Source organism: Centruroides vittatus, unplaced genomic scaffold (genome assembly GCF_030686945.1).
Source record: "Centruroides vittatus isolate TY-2023 unplaced genomic scaffold, ASM3068694v2 contig_391, whole genome shotgun sequence".
Lineage (NCBI taxonomy): Eukaryota > Metazoa > Arthropoda > Arachnida > Scorpiones > Buthidae > Centruroides > Centruroides vittatus.
In genome coordinates, this window is record NW_027122207.1 from 2,214,876 (window position 1) to 2,234,098 (window position 19,223).

The 19,223-nt window shown below is 25.5% G+C and overlaps 1 protein-coding gene across 1 annotated transcript in view; it reads right to left on the minus strand.

Moving 5' to 3' along the window:
* Nucleotides 1-15,670: 15,670 nt before the first annotated feature.
* The window catches only part of LOC136975897 (dual serine/threonine and tyrosine protein kinase-like), a 101,501-nt gene continuing 97,948 nt past the window's right edge, over nucleotides 15,671-19,223 (minus strand). Inside the window, exon 17 of the mRNA XM_067271060.1 lies at nucleotides 15,671-17,032. Within this exon, the coding sequence (XP_067127161.1) occupies nucleotides 16,956-17,032 (77 nt within the window). The 3' untranslated portion in view covers nucleotides 15,671-16,955. The remainder of the gene's footprint in view (nucleotides 17,033-19,223) is intronic.

Sequence of the window (19,223 nt, forward strand, 5' to 3'; positions counted from 1 at the left end):
AAATCATACTTTTAACACAAATTTGTCTCTCAGAAAGAGAAAAGCAATGCTACTACATGTAATTTACATACATTAATAATTTATATAGCAAATTTTAACAAAACTCGAGCAAATGTATAACAATTTTAATTTTAAATTGCCTGAGTATAAATCAGTAAGAACATCAGGATGAAAAATTAAAAATGATTTGTATTCATATTAAATAAGAAACAATGTAAACTTTTCATCGAATTTGTTTTGCAAGAAGACAAGTGTAGCGGATAATCCGATAAACGCATATGGTCGACAGGGGGGCCCTTTCGATAAAAGCAGTTGTAACATCTGTTAAATTTATAATTGTTCGGTCACGGATTCTACTAGAAGGAAACAGAACACTTTAGAGAACAGCTGTAAAAATACAATGAAGCACCTGCGAGTAGACAAGTGCCTATTTGTATATTCTCTCCTCTTTCTCCCCATCTACTGTTTTTTATTATTATTATTTTTCAAGTTGTATGGAAACTCCCCTACTTGAACGCATCTGTCTTCGATGGCAAAGGAAAAAAAATTATTAAAATCAATTATTTTCAACCGTTTTAAAATTGTTGCTACACATTTTTTCGGGTAAAAAAAACATTTAATATAATTGAAAAATATTTTATTAAATTTTTTTTTTAAATTGTTAAATAATAATAATAATATATTTAAAATATTAAATAAATGCCTAAATTTCATTATATCAAATTGTTTACAAATTATAATAAAATATATTATTCATATTTGAGAGAATTCATACATTAATTTGCTCTTTCAATTATTATGTAAATATTTATAATTTTCTCATATAATAATTATAATTTTGTAATAAATATAAAATTTTATATTTCATATTCATAAATTTCTTAACTATGACATCAATATGTAAATGAGAATCTTAAAATTAAAATGTAAAGAAAAAAAAAATCTGAAGAAAAATTAGCTATAATCTTAATTCTATGTTAAGTAATATTCCTATAAATATATTTTTAAAAATTCTAAAAACATTTTAATTTCTACGCAAATAAATAAAATAGTTTACGTTAGGTAATTTACAAATATTGTAAACATTTTACTTAAATGTTACAAAATTTATATTTATTAAAACGAAGATTTCGCCTCATTTTTATTATGATTAAAATCACAGCTTAGTTCAATTATTATTTATTTCATGAATTCTTTAGTTATATAAAGATTGCATCCATTAGCTAACGTCTATTTGCAAGAGTCATCAAGCAAATGATAGTGGAAAATAAATTTAAATCGCTGCAATTATTTATTTAAAATAATTATACAAAAGTAAACAGAACTTTACATTATCACTTCGGAGATTACAAATTATTATGTGAATTTTTTTTATTTAGTATATTTGATTGCAATTTATATAATTGTAAATCATTTTTTATAAATTATATTTATAACAAAGCTTATAGAAAAATTTTTTAAGAATATGTAAATTAGTCGATATATTGTAAATTACTATCGGAGAAATAGCGTTATTATTCTTTATCAATATAATAAATTACAATAATATGAATTTTAGTTATTAAACAGAAAGAAAGTTGATTATAAGAAAATAAACATTGTATATTTAAATTGTAGAAATAAAGATAAAAGCAAAACAAGATATACATATTGAAATTCAAATGCACTCAAGATGAATTGTGCTGAATCGACAAAGTTCATCCATCTAGAATTTTGATGCAAATAACCCGATTTATTTCTATACTTAAAAGATACTCTCAAACTTATATATTGGGTCAAGGAAACATTCAAATTTCACTTTCAAGCAATGTAAATAGCGAACGACAGTTCATTATGCAAACTGTATTCTTCTCTTGGGATTGTGTATATTTAGAACTAAGAACAAACTTTATAGATCTAGAAACTGAACTAGTTCTGGATTGCAAATGAGTTCCTCAATCTCGAGGGGAACTTATTCTTTAGATCTTATCCTTACATGTTTTCGAAATTTCTCTGATCATTACTATCTCGTTTACACCGGTGCAATTATTTTAATAACCATCAAAATATACTTAAGAGCAACTCGTAAACTATTTAATGATATTTGAAAACTAATTGCAATGTTTTCTTTTATATTTTTGCATTAAAAATGACGAATAAATGCATTATTAAAATCTAGAAAATAAATTCTAAAACATTATTTTTTTTTCTGTTCACGTTGAATATTTTTGTATATTCTGCTTTATTTAGCGACCGCGCAGGAAACTAAATAGATACTAAAGAAATGTATTTTACATTTATCTTTAATGTAAAATTTGAACTAAAAGCTAGTAAGGTTATTAGAGAATAATGGAAAAACTATATAAAGTAACTTAAATACATTTAAAATTTTAAACTGAAGAAAAATTGTAAATTTATTACTTTATGATTTCATTTAAGTGTATATAATTGTTTTAAATAAAATATTATAATTATTTAATTATAAATAATATGTAATAATATTAATTAATAACGTTTATTCTTTTTTTCGTCTGTAAATTAAATTATTTAATTAATTTGCTTAATTTTTAATGAGTTTCAATTAAATTAAAATTCTTAGTAACTTCCAGTTAAGCTCTTTATCTATCCCAATGGAGTATTAAAAAGCAAATTGTTGGAGTGAATTTGCTATAATTTAATACATATAAAAATACCAAAAAAAGTCACTTTAATATCTGATATTTTCCTTTTATTATTTATATTTATTTATAAATTACAGATGAATGTATCATTCTAAATACACACATATATATAATTCAAGGAAAGTTAAGCATATAGTAAATAATGCACAAATAAAAATTTTTGAGAAAGATAATCGATCATGAATGAAACTGCTTAAAAATTAATTAAAAATATATATTTTAGAATTTGAATAGAAACATTATTTAAAGAAAAATAAAAGTAAAATTAACATCTAATTAAAAATCACGGAGAAATCTTGTACCGTATATGCTTAATACTTTTAAAATAAATCCTGTATTTAATGTATTTAATAAAAGAATATTAGTATTAGTAATTAAGAATAATGTAATTAAGTGTTGTTTCAGTTTACAAGAATTAATTAACAAAAGTTTCGCCTAAGATGTTATGTTAAAAATTTTGTGAAAATAAACAAAGCTAAGCCGTATTATAAAAGTGGAGGGCATGCAGGCATTTCCTTTGTAGCATATAACGTTTCGTTATAGTGTACGTAAACGGAGACAACTGTTCCAAATTACTCAGTTAATGACTAGAGAAATGAACGCTTTCTGTATTTCACGCTTCAAGTTACATTTTACATATAAATTTAATGATTCGATTTTATACACTTCTCACGTCATTAGTTACATACAAGTAAAGTAATTTATGCGAAATGATCTTTATCCCCTTAAAGTTTTGTTTGTTTTACGACAAAATCTCATGCTATTTTCACATTCGCTACTTTTTGATGAGCATTGTTCGTACAGATGTTGAAATTCAAAAGAAGAATTATTATCTAGCAATAACAACTCCAAATGGCATTTTTAAAATTGGCCTAGAAAAGTATTAAAACGAAGAATAATTAATTAAATTAATTATATAACTATAAAGTTATAGAAGCTTTAGTAAAATTGTTTTTATTTTATTTTTTTCTGAGAAATTAATTTGCAAATTATCCAAGTCGCTTAATTCTGTGATCTCTTTAAAATCTACTTTTGCATGTTTTAATGGTTTTAATGGTTATTTTTTCAACGTCTGATATAATATTTTGAATTAATAACCGAAGAGATAATTAATTAGTTTTCGTTTTTACTGGAAAGTGAAAGTTGTGTTCGTAAATAAAAAGAAATATATAACTGAAAGTAAATGATGGAAGAATCACATGATCCGCTTTCCTCCGGAAGCTAGGGAATAAATCGGAAATGAAGCACCACTCTGGGAATGACTGAGTAAATGACTTTCTCGAACGGCTTGCAGAACACATTTCACTTTATCAAAAATTCTTTCTATATATTTGCAGAACGAAAATTAAAATTAGAATTGCACTTTCTACGATAGTAATAACAAAAAAGAATTCTATATTAAGTCCTCTACCAAATAATTTCCAATATTATTTTACAATAGTGTTATATTTTTATAATAAAAAATGAATTTTTAACTACTCTAGAATAACAAATATTTTAATCTTTAAATTTTCGAACGGTTTTTAACTCAAAAAAAAAAAAGCCAAGTTGTTTAGATAATGCATTCCCCCAATAATAAGAGAACTTAAGATGCAAAACTTATCTTCAGAAATGAGTCATATTTTCCAAGCAATACAATAAAGTGAAATTGATGCTTCAACTTTATCATTTATTTAAATGGGAGTTCAAGATAATAAGAGAAATGTGGACTTTTCAGAATATTAGCTAACATTTTTCGCTTATAATAAATGTCTTCGCGTGCAAAATATTGTATAAACCTTAATGAAACTTAATTTACTATTATACAAATTATGTTTGTAATAATTTACTGTTTTTTTATGTACAATATACGTTTTATCAGAAATTACCCCATGAAAATAATTAAAAAAAACAAGAAAAGTTGCATTAAATAAAGAAATTTATAGATGCAAAAGCTGATATTAATTCGATTAATATTTTGTCCCAGAACGTCTTATGCTATTAAAAACCTTCATGAGTTAAAGTTAGACTGATGGTATGAAGTGATGTGATAAGAAGTAATGCTTTAGCTGAATTGGATTGGTTGGTGTCAAGTCATGAGGAACATCCGATAATACTGCGTAGAGTGTCATAAACTTGCTAATATATATAATTCGTGGTTCATTGCACAGATAGGATTAAATAGAAGAAAATACGGAAAGATAGGAATTAAGAAGCATTATTTCAACGAAGGAGCTATAAAAATTTATGCCCATTGGATGAAGAGACTTTTATCTAAGTCTATAAACTTTTAATGAACTTGATATAATTATAGTAAGTATTCGTTAAAGATGATAGTGAAGCTTTGTTCGTAAGTAAATCATTTCATCATTGTTGATTATGTATCTGATAAACAATTATAGCCAAGCAATTGTATATATTTCCATTTAAAACTTCTGAAACTTAATCTAAGTATTGATTCTAAAGACTAATATTTAGAATAAAGTGTAATAAATATTATAATAAGTATCTAAAACATAAACATATAAATATTAAATTAAAAAAAATAATAATAAATTTATATATTTAAAGATTCTATTCTTTTATAAATAAAAAAAATTAAATATTAATTAAAAATTGATTTTACGAATTAAATGTTTTTAAATCAAACAGAAAAACAAAATAAACTTAAATCATTTTATGTTGGAAAAGGCAAAACACAAAAGGAATATAATTCTATACGTCCTTGTTTCTGAAATGCTAAATCCTAATATATACTCCACACTAAAAAACCTTACCATTATTCTTTTCCCTTATTTTAAGTACTTAAAGATTTTTCTAGTGACACAACGACTTTCTATTTCTTGACCAACATTACGGCATCTCATATTTTCTAATAAAATACAAATATAACACAAGTCGTAACTTCACCATCTAATCTATGCTATAAGAGACTCGTGAATGTCATGTGTAATGTTTTGAATAGAATAATAAGATAATATCGTAATTTATTATTTTCTATGGAAAAAATATATATATATATATAATTATTACGTGTAAGTCACATTTTTACCAATTAAAAATTCAGGATATAATGTTTTTATTCTCAATATTTTAAATAAGAAAAAAATATATACAATTTTATTAAAATAAACGTTAATTTTTTATTTAAAAGAATTTGATTTAAACATTTCTATTCACTGTGTGCTAATTTTAGTTAAAAATTACAATAAATTAAATATTTAAGGAATTAATTTAAATCAAATAATTTAAATTTTTGTAAATTTTTATAGCTTAAAATATTTAATTTCCGTATCAGTTCATAATTATTGTACGTTTTAACGCTTCTTATAAAAAAAAATAATAATAAAAAATTGCCAGCAACGAGTTGCTTAACTTTCCCGGCAACATTTAAGACTGCGTGTGGCGCCATCTGTTATGATATTTTATTTTAAAAAGGTTTTTTATATTTTTTAATCATTAATAAAATGGCAAAAATCTTAATTATGAGGGAAGGGATAGGTTTTATAAAAAAGTTGTAAGTGCTAATAACGAGTAAAATTGTCATTGAGTCTGATCCGACTGGAGATACATACCACCCTCTTCATCTCACCACCCCCTCGATCTTTAATTACCAAAATTTAATAACATTAATTCCCATAATAAGCAAACCTCCCTGCAAAATTTCAAAAATTTTCAACAAAAAACACAGCAGTTATTAAGCTTCAAAGAGAGTGAACAAAATCGTGCTCCCACACACTAACATCCATAAATACAGAAACCCCAGAATTTTTTGCATTTCTCGACGTTTCAAGATGTCCTGAGCCCAAAATTTAAAAATCTTGGGGGTCATTTTTGTCCGATTGCCATATTTTCCATCTGTTTTGTATAACAGCCGGAAAAGTAAAAATTGAAGATTTTACTTTTTAAGTATTGTTTTTAAATATATTCTGAAGAATAAAAAAAAAATATTCTCGAAAAATCAGTTTATAATTATCAAGTATTTTATATTATCAACTAAAATGTCAAAACCACAAAATTGTAATGTAATTAGAACTAGTATTATAGCTTTACACAAATATGATTTGGATGTACTAAAATTTCCAGAAGGCTGACTCTTATCGGCAATATTACAAGAAAACCTATTTCTTTCTGTTACAAGTTGTACTTAAAAGAATTTTAGGAATCTTCCCAAAAAAGTAATTATTGAAAGAATGTAATATAAAGTAAGATTTCCAATAGAAATACCATTAGATGGTGTATTAGAATCAGTAAAAGCAATCCACAAATTACATCTTTGTAACAAATTCTATTAGTGTAAGTTTATACATAAAACCATTAGATATAAAGTTTAAGAAACCTGTACAAGTTTATTATTTTTAAATAATAATTTTAAAAAGTTATTTTTATAATACTCAAATATATTATATAGAATTTCTTGAAGAAATAAAATAATAATATCGTTCATTAATTTTAGATAAAATCTTTATAAAATATATCATCTAATAATAATATAATCGTGGGTAGAAATATAGAAGCAAACTTTCATTTCTTCTAAGATAAATTGACGAAGTTTTTAGCAAACAAATTCCGCTTCTCCACAAACTTTAAAAGATATTAAAGTTTTAAATAGATCAAACTGATCCAATACAGTTGATTCCTTGTATTAAAATATCTCAAATGTATACAGTATATATACATAAATATACGTAATAATATAAAATATTATTATATATTTATTGGGTATAATATATTCTGTGTGTATTGTATATACAAACGTTTCCAATACAGAAATATTTCTATTTAAAAAATATATATAATCTTAAAATATGAAAGATATGTTTTTCAATAAATTTTTCAAATATATGTGAATATATATATATATATATTTCAAAGCTATATATTTTAATTTCTTAGGTCTTTATTACATATAGAATAGGAAATGAGAGAGATGGAGAGATTTAAAAAATTGAAACTTGAAATATTTACTAATTTTTTTTTTCTTGTGATATATACATTGTAATTTGTTGAAGTACTCAAGTAGTTTATGTACTGTGTACGAAATAAACCAGAATGATATTTAAAAATTAATTATATTTAATTAAAACTTTTATTTTTAATGCTACGTTCTTTTAAATTCTTTTTCGGGTATCAAGTATCGTTAATATGTTGATTAAAATGATTTTACGTAATTAAAAGTATGAAAAATTTACTTAAAATTATTAAAATTACGGAAAATTAATAAATTAAAAACAATTATTCGAATTACATATTATCGAAAAATATAAATGAATTTTAAAATCATAGATACGTGTAGATGTGCGCCATCTCGTGGAAGAATTTGTAAATATTTTGAATAAAATGTAATATATAAAATTTTAATACAAATTGTTCGAATGAAATATAAATTTTCTTCGTATATAAAATAATTATAAATTTTTTATAGGAATAATTTTATATTATTTAAATGCCCTACCGGGTCGATTGCTTCGTAATTTATTGTTAAAATAGTTGACGTAAATCAATTTTAATAACGAAGCAGTTTTATGTCATTTGAAAAATAAGAATAAGAATCAAATTTATGTAATGATGATGTTTTATACGTTGATATGAGAAAGAATCTTAACCGCAAATATTTTTATGGCAAATATATGATATAGGTTATCAATGAAGTATAGAATGATATTTCTTTTCTCACTCCCAAGTTATTCATACTGTCATCAGCAGGTGCTCTTGAAGATCTTTATTGATGAAAGTTTTTGTTTATCTCTCTACTTTGTTGTCGCTTCGGGGTTTTTTCTTTATTATCTAACATTCGACAATTTACGTTCGATTCTATAATGGACGTTCATAACTTTTTTTAATAGTTTTGTGTAAATATATAATGACAATCCATAAAATTTATTTTAGAAAAATTACAATTGTTGATAAATATAAAAAAATATATATATTTTATTTTCATAAAAATTCGAATTACAATAAATTAATTCTGCTAATTTATAAAAATTCTACTTTAGAAAATTGTAATTAAGGTTAAGGACTATATATTAAAAAATGTTAATTAATATAATCGTTTTTATTTTGATATTATATTAATTTATTTTGAGATATTTCTATATTAAGTATTTAAATAATTAATTATTAATAATAACGATGACTGTGACAGAAAATTGATTTAATAGAAAGAACCAAATAAATAATTAATTTGGTTCTCTCTATTAAATCTTTTTCCTATTAAATCGACAGTCTTAAAAGGACTACTTGTTTCTTCAGAAGTACGTAATCGAACCCGGATCCTTCGTTAGAAGTTCGTGATTTTATCAGCTTATTTATGTCTTTTGCGCTTGTAAAGTTATTAAAATAAACATATTACACCGTCAAATATTTTAAAATTTGAAAATATTTTGTGATAAATAACGATTTAGTCAGTGAGCGACTGCCTTTATTTCGTAAAATGTAAGTAAGCATTACAGTTTTAATAACACGATGATATTACAGTACTTAGAAACTTTTAAATGTAATAAACTAAAAAGTGCGAATTTTACATTTCTAACAATTATTATCTGTAAATCTGTATATCTTGTAATTCCAAATAAATTAATAAAGGGTTTTCATACAGGAGAAAAATTATAAATATGATTTGAATATTTTGTACTAGGGTTTCTCATTTCCCGGCGTTTTGCTTGTCTCGGGATTCCGTGATAAAAGTAAACTGTTTCCCGGGATCCCGGGAAATCCCGGGATAGAATTAATTATTTTTAAGATATAAAAAATATCTTGGAATCAAATGATATAACTATTTTTCATTTTTTAAAGTAATTTAATACGTTCTGCAACCTCCAGAATCATATTAATAATGCTGTGTAAGATATGTATTAAAAATTACCTTTGAATTACGTAGAAATTTTCACAAATAGAAAAAATTAATTAATGTTTGCTGGAAACTGCGGACAACAACAAAAATGCCTTTAAATTGAGTTGAAAATTAAAAAAAAAAAGACCTTAGATCAAACTTCTAACTTAGAAGGTAATTTTTGTTTATTTAAATAAAATATAATACAAAATATTGTAAATTTTTATAAGATTTTGAAAAGCAAAGGTGGTCAATACTCCAATCACTCAATTTAATTGTTATTTTAGTAATGAAAAGTCTTGCTACCGAGAATGCGTTTTCCGATCCAATTGATGTGATTGGAATCGTTTAATGCATTTAAGAGAAGACAAATATGTGTTTTTCACCTATATCCTGAAAGATTTCTAGTTCGTTTTCGAGATTGTAGTACTTCTTTTGTTCTCTAGTATTCTTGATTTGTCTACCTCGACTGTTTTAATAAAAAACATCATAGCCCAATAATTCGGCAGTTCGCTTGTCTTTAATAATCAGGTTATGAAGAAAAATGTCATACTTGCAGACTTCGTACTCGTTTGTATCCTTGCCCAACTTGCACAACTTGGCGTTACGCAGTTATTGAAGCTACTAGTTAAAAATTAAGACAGCATAAGCACAATTATTCCAGATATTACTGGTAAAGAATTTTGAAAGTCCTGCTACAAATAAGCTACGTATTGATTATTGACCATTTGCGACCTGCCATAACGAGCAAAAATTAAAAAATGTAATAAGTAGGTTTAAAATTAATAAATACAAATGTATTCTGTAAGTTTATGAGTTAATTATACTTTCTATTTGCGAAATTTCCTCAACCTTAACATAAAATAAGAAAAAAGTGAATTTTTAATAAATTTGCAGGATTTCCCCGAGATAAGAAAAATTTCCCGGGATATTTTCCGGGTTAAAAAAACGACCGGGATCCCGGGATCACGTTTGAGAAACCCTATTTTGTACTATTGCTATTTCACTATATAATAAAATGGAGTCTAATCGATGAAAGGAATCCTATGATTTTTGACTTAAGTAATTTAAAGTAGGCCTATATATTAGTTTAATATTCATTGTATATGTTCTTTGATATGTTAGACCAGTGTTTCTCAAACTTTTTGGTCTGCGACCCCCCTTTTGCACTTAAAAATTTCAAAGGACCCCCGAAGAATGACTATGTGTAGGAAAACATCCCGGAGGGAGGGGGTTAAATTGAAAAAAATAACGAACGTCTATAAACTAGATTAGACTTATCTGGTCTGTGGATTCAGCCGACTCCACGTTCGAACACACACGAAAAAAGATATTAACGGTTAGAATGTTATTGGCACAAAGTGCATTTAATACTAATTTAAATTTAAAATTAAACGTTTCTTAACGCAGAGATTTAGCTGCACCACGTAGGCTAATTGAAAACTACCACATCATTTATGTATAGTTCTGTCTGTGAATTATTTTCATAGTGATCATGATTTTTAAAAGATGATATGCGGTATTATTTCGAAATAAATATATCTCAGTAAAGATCTCCAAATCTATATTAATTAGTTACTCCTCGGGTTTATTTCTTGATAAGTGAAATAAAACCGAAACATTAATTATTCTTTCAAATAGTTAGTTCTTTCGTTTGCGTTCTGGGATCGTACCTAAACGGTAATACTGCTTATAGGATTGATCCCGCGCTGAAGCCAACGCGGAAGCTATAGTCATGTGCGATACTGCATGGACACTACAGCGCAAAGTGAGGTGTGAGTCCGTGAATGTTTTCATTTGATTTTAATGGCGGACATACTTTTGCATGGTTAACTTCGAGCGAAAGTGTCAACGTATAAGTAGGTGAATTTGCGACTTTATGTATAGACATATACCATCTTACCATTATTTTTTTATTGTTCGTTATTATCAAAATCAAAGATTTTTTTTCTGCTACTAAATGGTAAGATGATTAATCTTTTTTTGGGAATTAGCGGAAGCACAAGGAACGCAATTGATGAAGGATAAAACTATTGTTCATAATTTGGGGAAAAGTGTATAGAAATATAGAAGAGGTAATGGGTTTAATTTTCTTATAAAATAAAGACGGAATGCTGTCAGAAGTGTAAGAAAATATTATTAATATCATTTTATAGAACATAATTACAATAAGAAAGGAATAACTAAAACTATATGTTTGTGTTAACATATAGAAAAGTCGTGTCCAATTATCAGTAAAGTTGCCACCTTTCACGCCATATGAGCCCGGAGCTTATAGTGAAGAAAAACTCGCTATTGAAAAAGCAAAATAAAATATTTTGCAACTGCTTTTTATTTCATACAACAATGTCATAATATAATATGTATAATACCGTTAGTATAATAATATCTAGTTTTTCATTTTCCTCATTAATTATAAATAAATTTATGCAGTTAGGAAAAGACGTTGTCAACCTGAAAAATGCATTTAAAAAATTAAAAATTTTTATTTTGCCATTTTCTTTATTTCTTATTTTGTTTTATAAAGATATTTAATGTCAATTAAAACGGGCCGTTCATACAATACATAGCCTATTCGAAATATTTAATTTTTACAAAAATAAAAAATCGTCTACTTTACCTAAAGATAATGTTAGACACCTAAACTAATATTTGAAAAGGCTTATGATTTTAAAATTTATTTAATGAAGGTATAATGTTAGATTTTAGATTCTTTGTTCCTTATAAAATCATTTTTAACGAAATAAATCAAATTATGGAGAAATTGATTTGATTCGATGACACGAGGACGATGTTTTTCGGAAAGACTTTCTATGGAAAACAGGCTCCTTTGGGGTTAATAACAAAAAATATTTATTTATATTAATATTACTGAGTAAGACATATTTACATATAGACATATAGTGAAATGTATTTACCAGTAATACTTAGGCCTACTATTAGATATTTTACTTTTAAGGTCTACTTGTTAAGGTCTATTGACAATCATAAAGTTTTGGCAATTCGAGTCAAAATTGAGTTTGATAAATAGTTGTAGAAGTTGAGTTTAACTGATAGACCTGTCAAGTAAGTTTCTTAAGAAAATAACTTAAAAATTAATCAAAAATTCGAAGAACTTTTAAATTAATTAACACACTTCCAAACCTGGAGAAATCATAAACCCGGAGCTCGGAATCAAATCTCTGAAAGCAAGAGAAGTGACAAACTAACAACTCTAATTTGTAATGTATTAAAGTTATATATATAACATTATTATTATTAGCGCGAATCATTTATTCCTGTTTTCCAAAATATAATATATATATATATATAATATAGGGCTACAAATAAAAAGCTAATGGCCATCCTGATAAGATAATTGGCAAATAACTTACATCATGTTATAAGTAAGATACACAATATTAAAATGTGTTTTATTGATAGACAGAAGAGTGAAGTATCAATAATAAATAAAAGGAAAAAAAATCTAGCAGAGTTGCATAACTTTTCCGGCTGTTAGTTATTTTTAAAATAAAATTTCATATTATATTATTAAATTAATAGCCTAAATAAAATTGTGTGTGGTATTATGTTATGAGATTTCTTTATAAAAAAATCTTTTTATATTATTATTAGAAAATGGGAAAAAGCTTAATTTTGAGGGTAGGGATGAGTTTTATAAAAAATTGTAAATGCTAATAACGATTAAAATCTTCATTAAGTCTGACCCCTCTCGAGATATAATACTCCCTATTTGCCTACCCCTTCGACCTTTAACCATTAATATTTATTTAATAGCATCGATGCTCCTTATACAAAAGCTACCATGCCAAATTTCGCTTTTTTAATTATTACCCAATCCTCAGGTATTGAACGAAATATACACCCATACACAAATCTACAGAATTTTTTTTTTTTTTTTGACATTTTGGGTTCAGGAAATCAAAACGTAGAAATCTGCAAAAATCTCGGAAGGTCAAATCTGACGCGATTCCAATAATCTCCATAAAACACAACAGCTGGGAAAGTAAAAATGTGTAATAACTACGGATACAAACATTGTTAATTATTGATTTAGCTATATAATAAGAATAAAATATATAAACTTTTCTGTTTGATAAATTGATAACCATAAAGCATCGTAAATTGAGAAAATGACGAAAACATTTGTATTTTACCAAGATTTTCGTATTAGATCCTCTTGAAGCAATTTTAGTATTAAAAAAAAAAAATCAATGTTTTTAATAGGCTTTTCAAGACAAATGTCAACCTCTGTTCGATTTTATTTATTACGACAAAACTGACAAGGAAAATTCAAATATAGGCCTATTATTGGCCTATATTTGAATGGCGTGTGTTGCTTAGATATAGTAATAGTTCGCATCAATATTTATATTCGGCATTTAATGTTCTGTTTTATGTTCTTATCTAAGTTATTTGCAATTATCTGTCTTTTAAAATTAACACATCAATAGCGGATCCAGAAATTTAACTTTGCGTAAAATCCCCAGAAGGAAGGTGTAGTTGCGTTCTGCGTACCCCCTTAATCCGCCCGATTATGATTAACAAAATATGAAAAATCAATGGAATTAGTAAAATCAGTGTTTATTGTGATTAATTTTTAGCATTTTATTTTTTTCATTTTATGAGCGATTTTTGTAATTTGTCCTAGAGTTTTAGAAATAAATTTAAAGCATTTTCAGCACAAATTTCGTGTTTTATTATAACAAAACTATTGATTTTGAAATTTTTCTGCAAAAAATCAACGAACTTTAATTGCACACTATATATCCTATATATAACTTTTTCTTTTGTGGGCACTAGTTAAAAGCATATACACCGCAACTTCAGCCAAGCCCAAAATGGGGTTGACATATCCAGGCAGACCACTATAAAAATTCATAAGCTTGCTCCCTGGATTTAATCTCGGGTCCCCTAGAGCGATATACTGACACATTAATCACAGCTACCGTCACTCTGTATCCTTTGTTATCCATTACAGATTGAAAGAATCAAATAAATGTAAACAATTGTTTAAGATATTTGTGACGTAGGTAGTTTTATAAACTGGGTGATTCAGAACTCGTGGATCAAATTTTAAGGGGTGGTAGAGTACAAGGAAAAAACTTTTTAATATAGGAAATTATGAGCGTAAGTGATGCGTTGAGGCACAAATACAAGAAATAACACATGAAAATAAACAAATTGTTTACTTACAGCATGGTTGACAAGCGCGTCTTTACAGCAATGTTTACGATAATTGTTCAAAATTGCGTCCAACAACGGTAATACACGCCTGGCAGCGTCGGAATGATGGCCAGGTATTTCTCGCACACGTGCATCCTCAACAAATATTCAAGCGATAAAATCTTCAACAGAGTCGACTAGATTCTTGTAAACGAAAGCCTTCAGATGTCCCAGTAAGAAGTGATCAAGGCTTGATAAATCCGGCGATTGAGGTGGCCAACGGTCTGGTCCACCACGGCAGTCCATTGCGACCAAAAAGTTGCATCCAGGTAATTGAGCACATTAATGCTGAAATGGGCTGGTGCTCATCATGCTGAAACCATAGTCAATTACAAACAGCAATCGGAACATCTTGAAGCATTTCTAGTAAAACCTGATTCAGAAAAATACATCACCTGCCATTGAGTTGAGTTTGGTGTGTTATTTCTTGTGTTTGTGCCACAATGTGTCACTTGTGCCCATACTATACAAATAATGTTTTTGGTCTTGCACTCTCTACCATCCCTTAAAGTTTGTCCCACGAGTTCTAAATCACCGTGTATAAACCATATAAAATGCTAACTTATCCAGAGATCTGGAATAACAACTGTTCAGTCTGGCTTATTTGTTACTAATAAAATATTAAAAAATATAATAAATTATTATTTCATGGAAAGATTTTTGTGTAAAAATTCTCTCTCCTTAACCTACATTTATATTAATTAAATTCAAAAGTTGCAGTTTTATACTTAAGTCCAAGAACAAAATTTGTCTTAGTTCTTTAAATATAAAGTTGGATAATTCAATTTGTCCAAATACTTTATTAAAATATGTTATGATCTTAATTATTTCCCTCTATTTTTTTTTAAATCAAATATTTAATGTTTCTTAAATTATTTTGTTAAATAATAAATTTCATGGAAATGATATTTTACAACAGATTATTATGATAGTTTAAGAAAATTCAAATATGCATAAATATATTTCCAACAAATTCCTTTTCTAATAATATTTATTTTCTTTCATTAATAATTGTTACTTGCATCTTATCAGAAAAAATTTTTAATGAAGTATGCATAATATATTTATAATTCTTTGAAAAATTACAATATTTGTATACAATAATTTGTCTCAGCAATTATTACATACATGCTATATACAATACAGTTCATATAAATTCTAATATACAATGAAATTTAGCAATATAAAATACAATAATCCACACAAACAAAAGCAAACATTACAAATTTCACAAAAGACTAAACAACAATTAATAAATAAAATTACTGTAGTAAAACAATTCGTAAAAATTAGTACAAAATCAGTTTAAAATGTACATTTTATGATAAATATAAAAAATATTTCTTGATAAATGAAAGGACAGTAGTCTATCAGATGATAGAAAATATCTTAAAAATATTTATACATGTAAATTTAAAAATTTTAGCCAATATAGTAGTAGATTGAAAAATAAACTTTTTTTCCTCTTAGGAATTTACGAGAGAACATTTTGCATTTAAAACTTCTTTATATAATGTGCACATCTTAAAATTTTAAATATTCAAAAAACAACAATAATAAAACAATAAACTTTTATTAAATAACTACTTTTGCACTTCATTTACATTAAAATAGACTATGAATAAGAATTCTTGCTGCTAAATGAACATGAACATTTTATGCACCAACAAAATACTGTATGTCTGACCAGCAGTTTGAATTGATGACTAAACAGATTAAGAACTGGTACTTTTATAAAAATTAAAAGAAATTACTTTTAATAGAACCTACTTTATTAAAATAGGCTAATTTTTTTATTTTTAACTGAAGACTAGTATTTGACTACTGCTTAGATATTATCTCATAATAAATGGAAATATTCATATTATTAAGATTTATTAAAAAAATTCAAAAGAATGTAAAAATGAACTCTTAGTAAATTTTGTTAGCTTTATATCTGTTCATTAATACTCTGATGAATTAAGAGTAAGTTGCCATTTTCCTTCTATAACAGTTCAACAATAAGTTATATAAAAATTGACATTTCATTAAATCTCTATATCACAAAGTTCAAATATAAATTTAATAAATGTGAAATCTAGATAAAATCTTCATAATAATAAAAATGCAAACAAATATCTTGGATCAAATATATCCTGAACTGGTTTGAAGACTCTGTCCTCCTTGTAAGACACAGTATGGCATCTGTATATCTTAAGACAGAAGAGAAACGATGTCTCTGGTTGAATTGTTGATAATATGCTGATTACTCAGAATGGTTAACCAGGACAAAATTCCAAATCAATGTAGGGACTACTCGACAAGAAACCAACTTCCTTCTCTAAGAGTCGAGAACCTAAAATTATATCAGTATTTATCTTAGTAAACAAAGAACAAAAAACAAAATACAAAACAAAAAAGCAACATTTAAAATTTAGATATACTCTGTTTTTTAATATCTTTAATATGTTTAAAAACAGAGCATTATCTATAAAACAAACAAGACAATACAAATAAATTTAATTAAATATCAATAAGTATAGCAAATTGTCATTCATTCATCGCTAAGTCACCAAAATTCTTCCATCATAGTTCACATTTTACAGCTGCAAGGATCCTAATACCATTGGTATTTTTTGGAAATAATCTGTTAGCATATGTGAAGTACAAATTAACTGAAATTTTGTTTTCTTTAAAAATCACTTTATTAAAAGACAAATTTTTCAACTTTAATGAATCTGTAGAAACTATTTACAATGTGTATAAATTAGTTAATTCCAAGACTGATGACAAAGTGGGATTCAGAAATGATAAATTAGTTCTTAAAGATAAATATATTCTCTTTCAGAGATTAATGCAAAACAATTTCAAAAATATTCAAAAATCCTGAGAGGAATAATATCTGTTGTTAGGCTTTTCTCATAATTTGAATATTTCTAATCTTATAACTCACTGTTTAAAGTTCATTCATTATTTAAATCACATCTAATATAACCAAGAGATAGCATAAGAGCTATATGCTTAATATCAATTTTAACATAGTACAAATTAATGCATTTAGCAACTGCTTCATCAAATTACCAAATTTTCATGCTTACTTCTTGAAGATTAGTAGTTTGAATCATCTATGTTGATGCTTTTTATTTCTATCCTTAATGTTTGGTAATATAATTCACATCTATATTTCATGAATAATTGAGATTATGAATTAAAAATTCAAAATTAATTTCATTATGACTATTTTTGTTTTGTTTTAACATACATTTTTTGAAAGAATGCTTCCACTTTTAATCTTTACTACTGATGAATAAACATAAGAATGAAATAGTTAAGCTTATCAGTCATCAGTTTTGAAAAAAGCCAAATTTTGAAAAAATTATATATATATATATGTATGTATTTATATATATATACTGGATGTATTTACATTTTCTTTAGAGTTGTCAATATTTTGTTTATAATAAATTAACAGTACTTTATAAATATTTCGTAAATACAAATTTAAAAATTTTATAAATTATAGGTTGATGGAATTATTTATCATTAATTAAGAACAACACAAAATAAAATAATTATTTATACATTTTTGGGATTTAATTTTAATATATAACATTCTTAAACAAAAATTAAATTTAAATTTTATTATACAATTATTCCTAAATTTGTTCGAAAATTATTTTAAATTAGTATTGTTCTTTGTAAATAATGTAAAATATATTTGCATATCAATGTAAACGATAAAATAAATTATTAGAATTAAGATATAAGAATAAATGTACATCATTTTAGTAAAATAAATATTTATAAAAGTTTGATTTATTGAATTTTGCAATATATTTAAATGTTTTATTATTAATTGATAAGATAAACCTCAAACTCCACAATTAATACTAGATTTGCTTTCATTTTTTGCCCACTTAATTGAAACAGATATAATTAAATTATATCTGTATTTCAATTAGGAATTATATTAGAAAAAATCAATAAAAAATATATTGGAAACAATGTTCTAAAACTGATGGTTAAATTTTTGCAAATCAACAACATTCTGACGAGATATCTTAAAATTTTATATAATACTGAAAACAAATACAACAGAAAACTAACAATATGTCAAGAATACTCAAATCTAATGTAAAACAATAGGTACTGCATTATCACTTTTACTCATGATGCTAATTTATATCCCTGTACTGTACATCATTATACATCAATTATATATTAAAATGCCTGGATATATTTCATACTCTGGATACACACACACACACAGGATGTTCATCTTAACATTTATCCACGTTCAAAAGATCTTTCCAGCATTGCTTGACTATGTGCATGGCGAATTAATTCCACTACAATGTTTACAATAAAACAAAATAAGGAACATTCAAAAAAAGAGTGTGTGTAAATCATGTAATAGTTCTGAGACAAAATCTAAATTTTCAAACAAGAACAAGATAGAAATTAAAAATGTGATCTTGACAAATTGTGTGGCAAACATAATGCCAATATTTTTATAAAAGAGCAATCATCATGAAGTCTGTTAATTA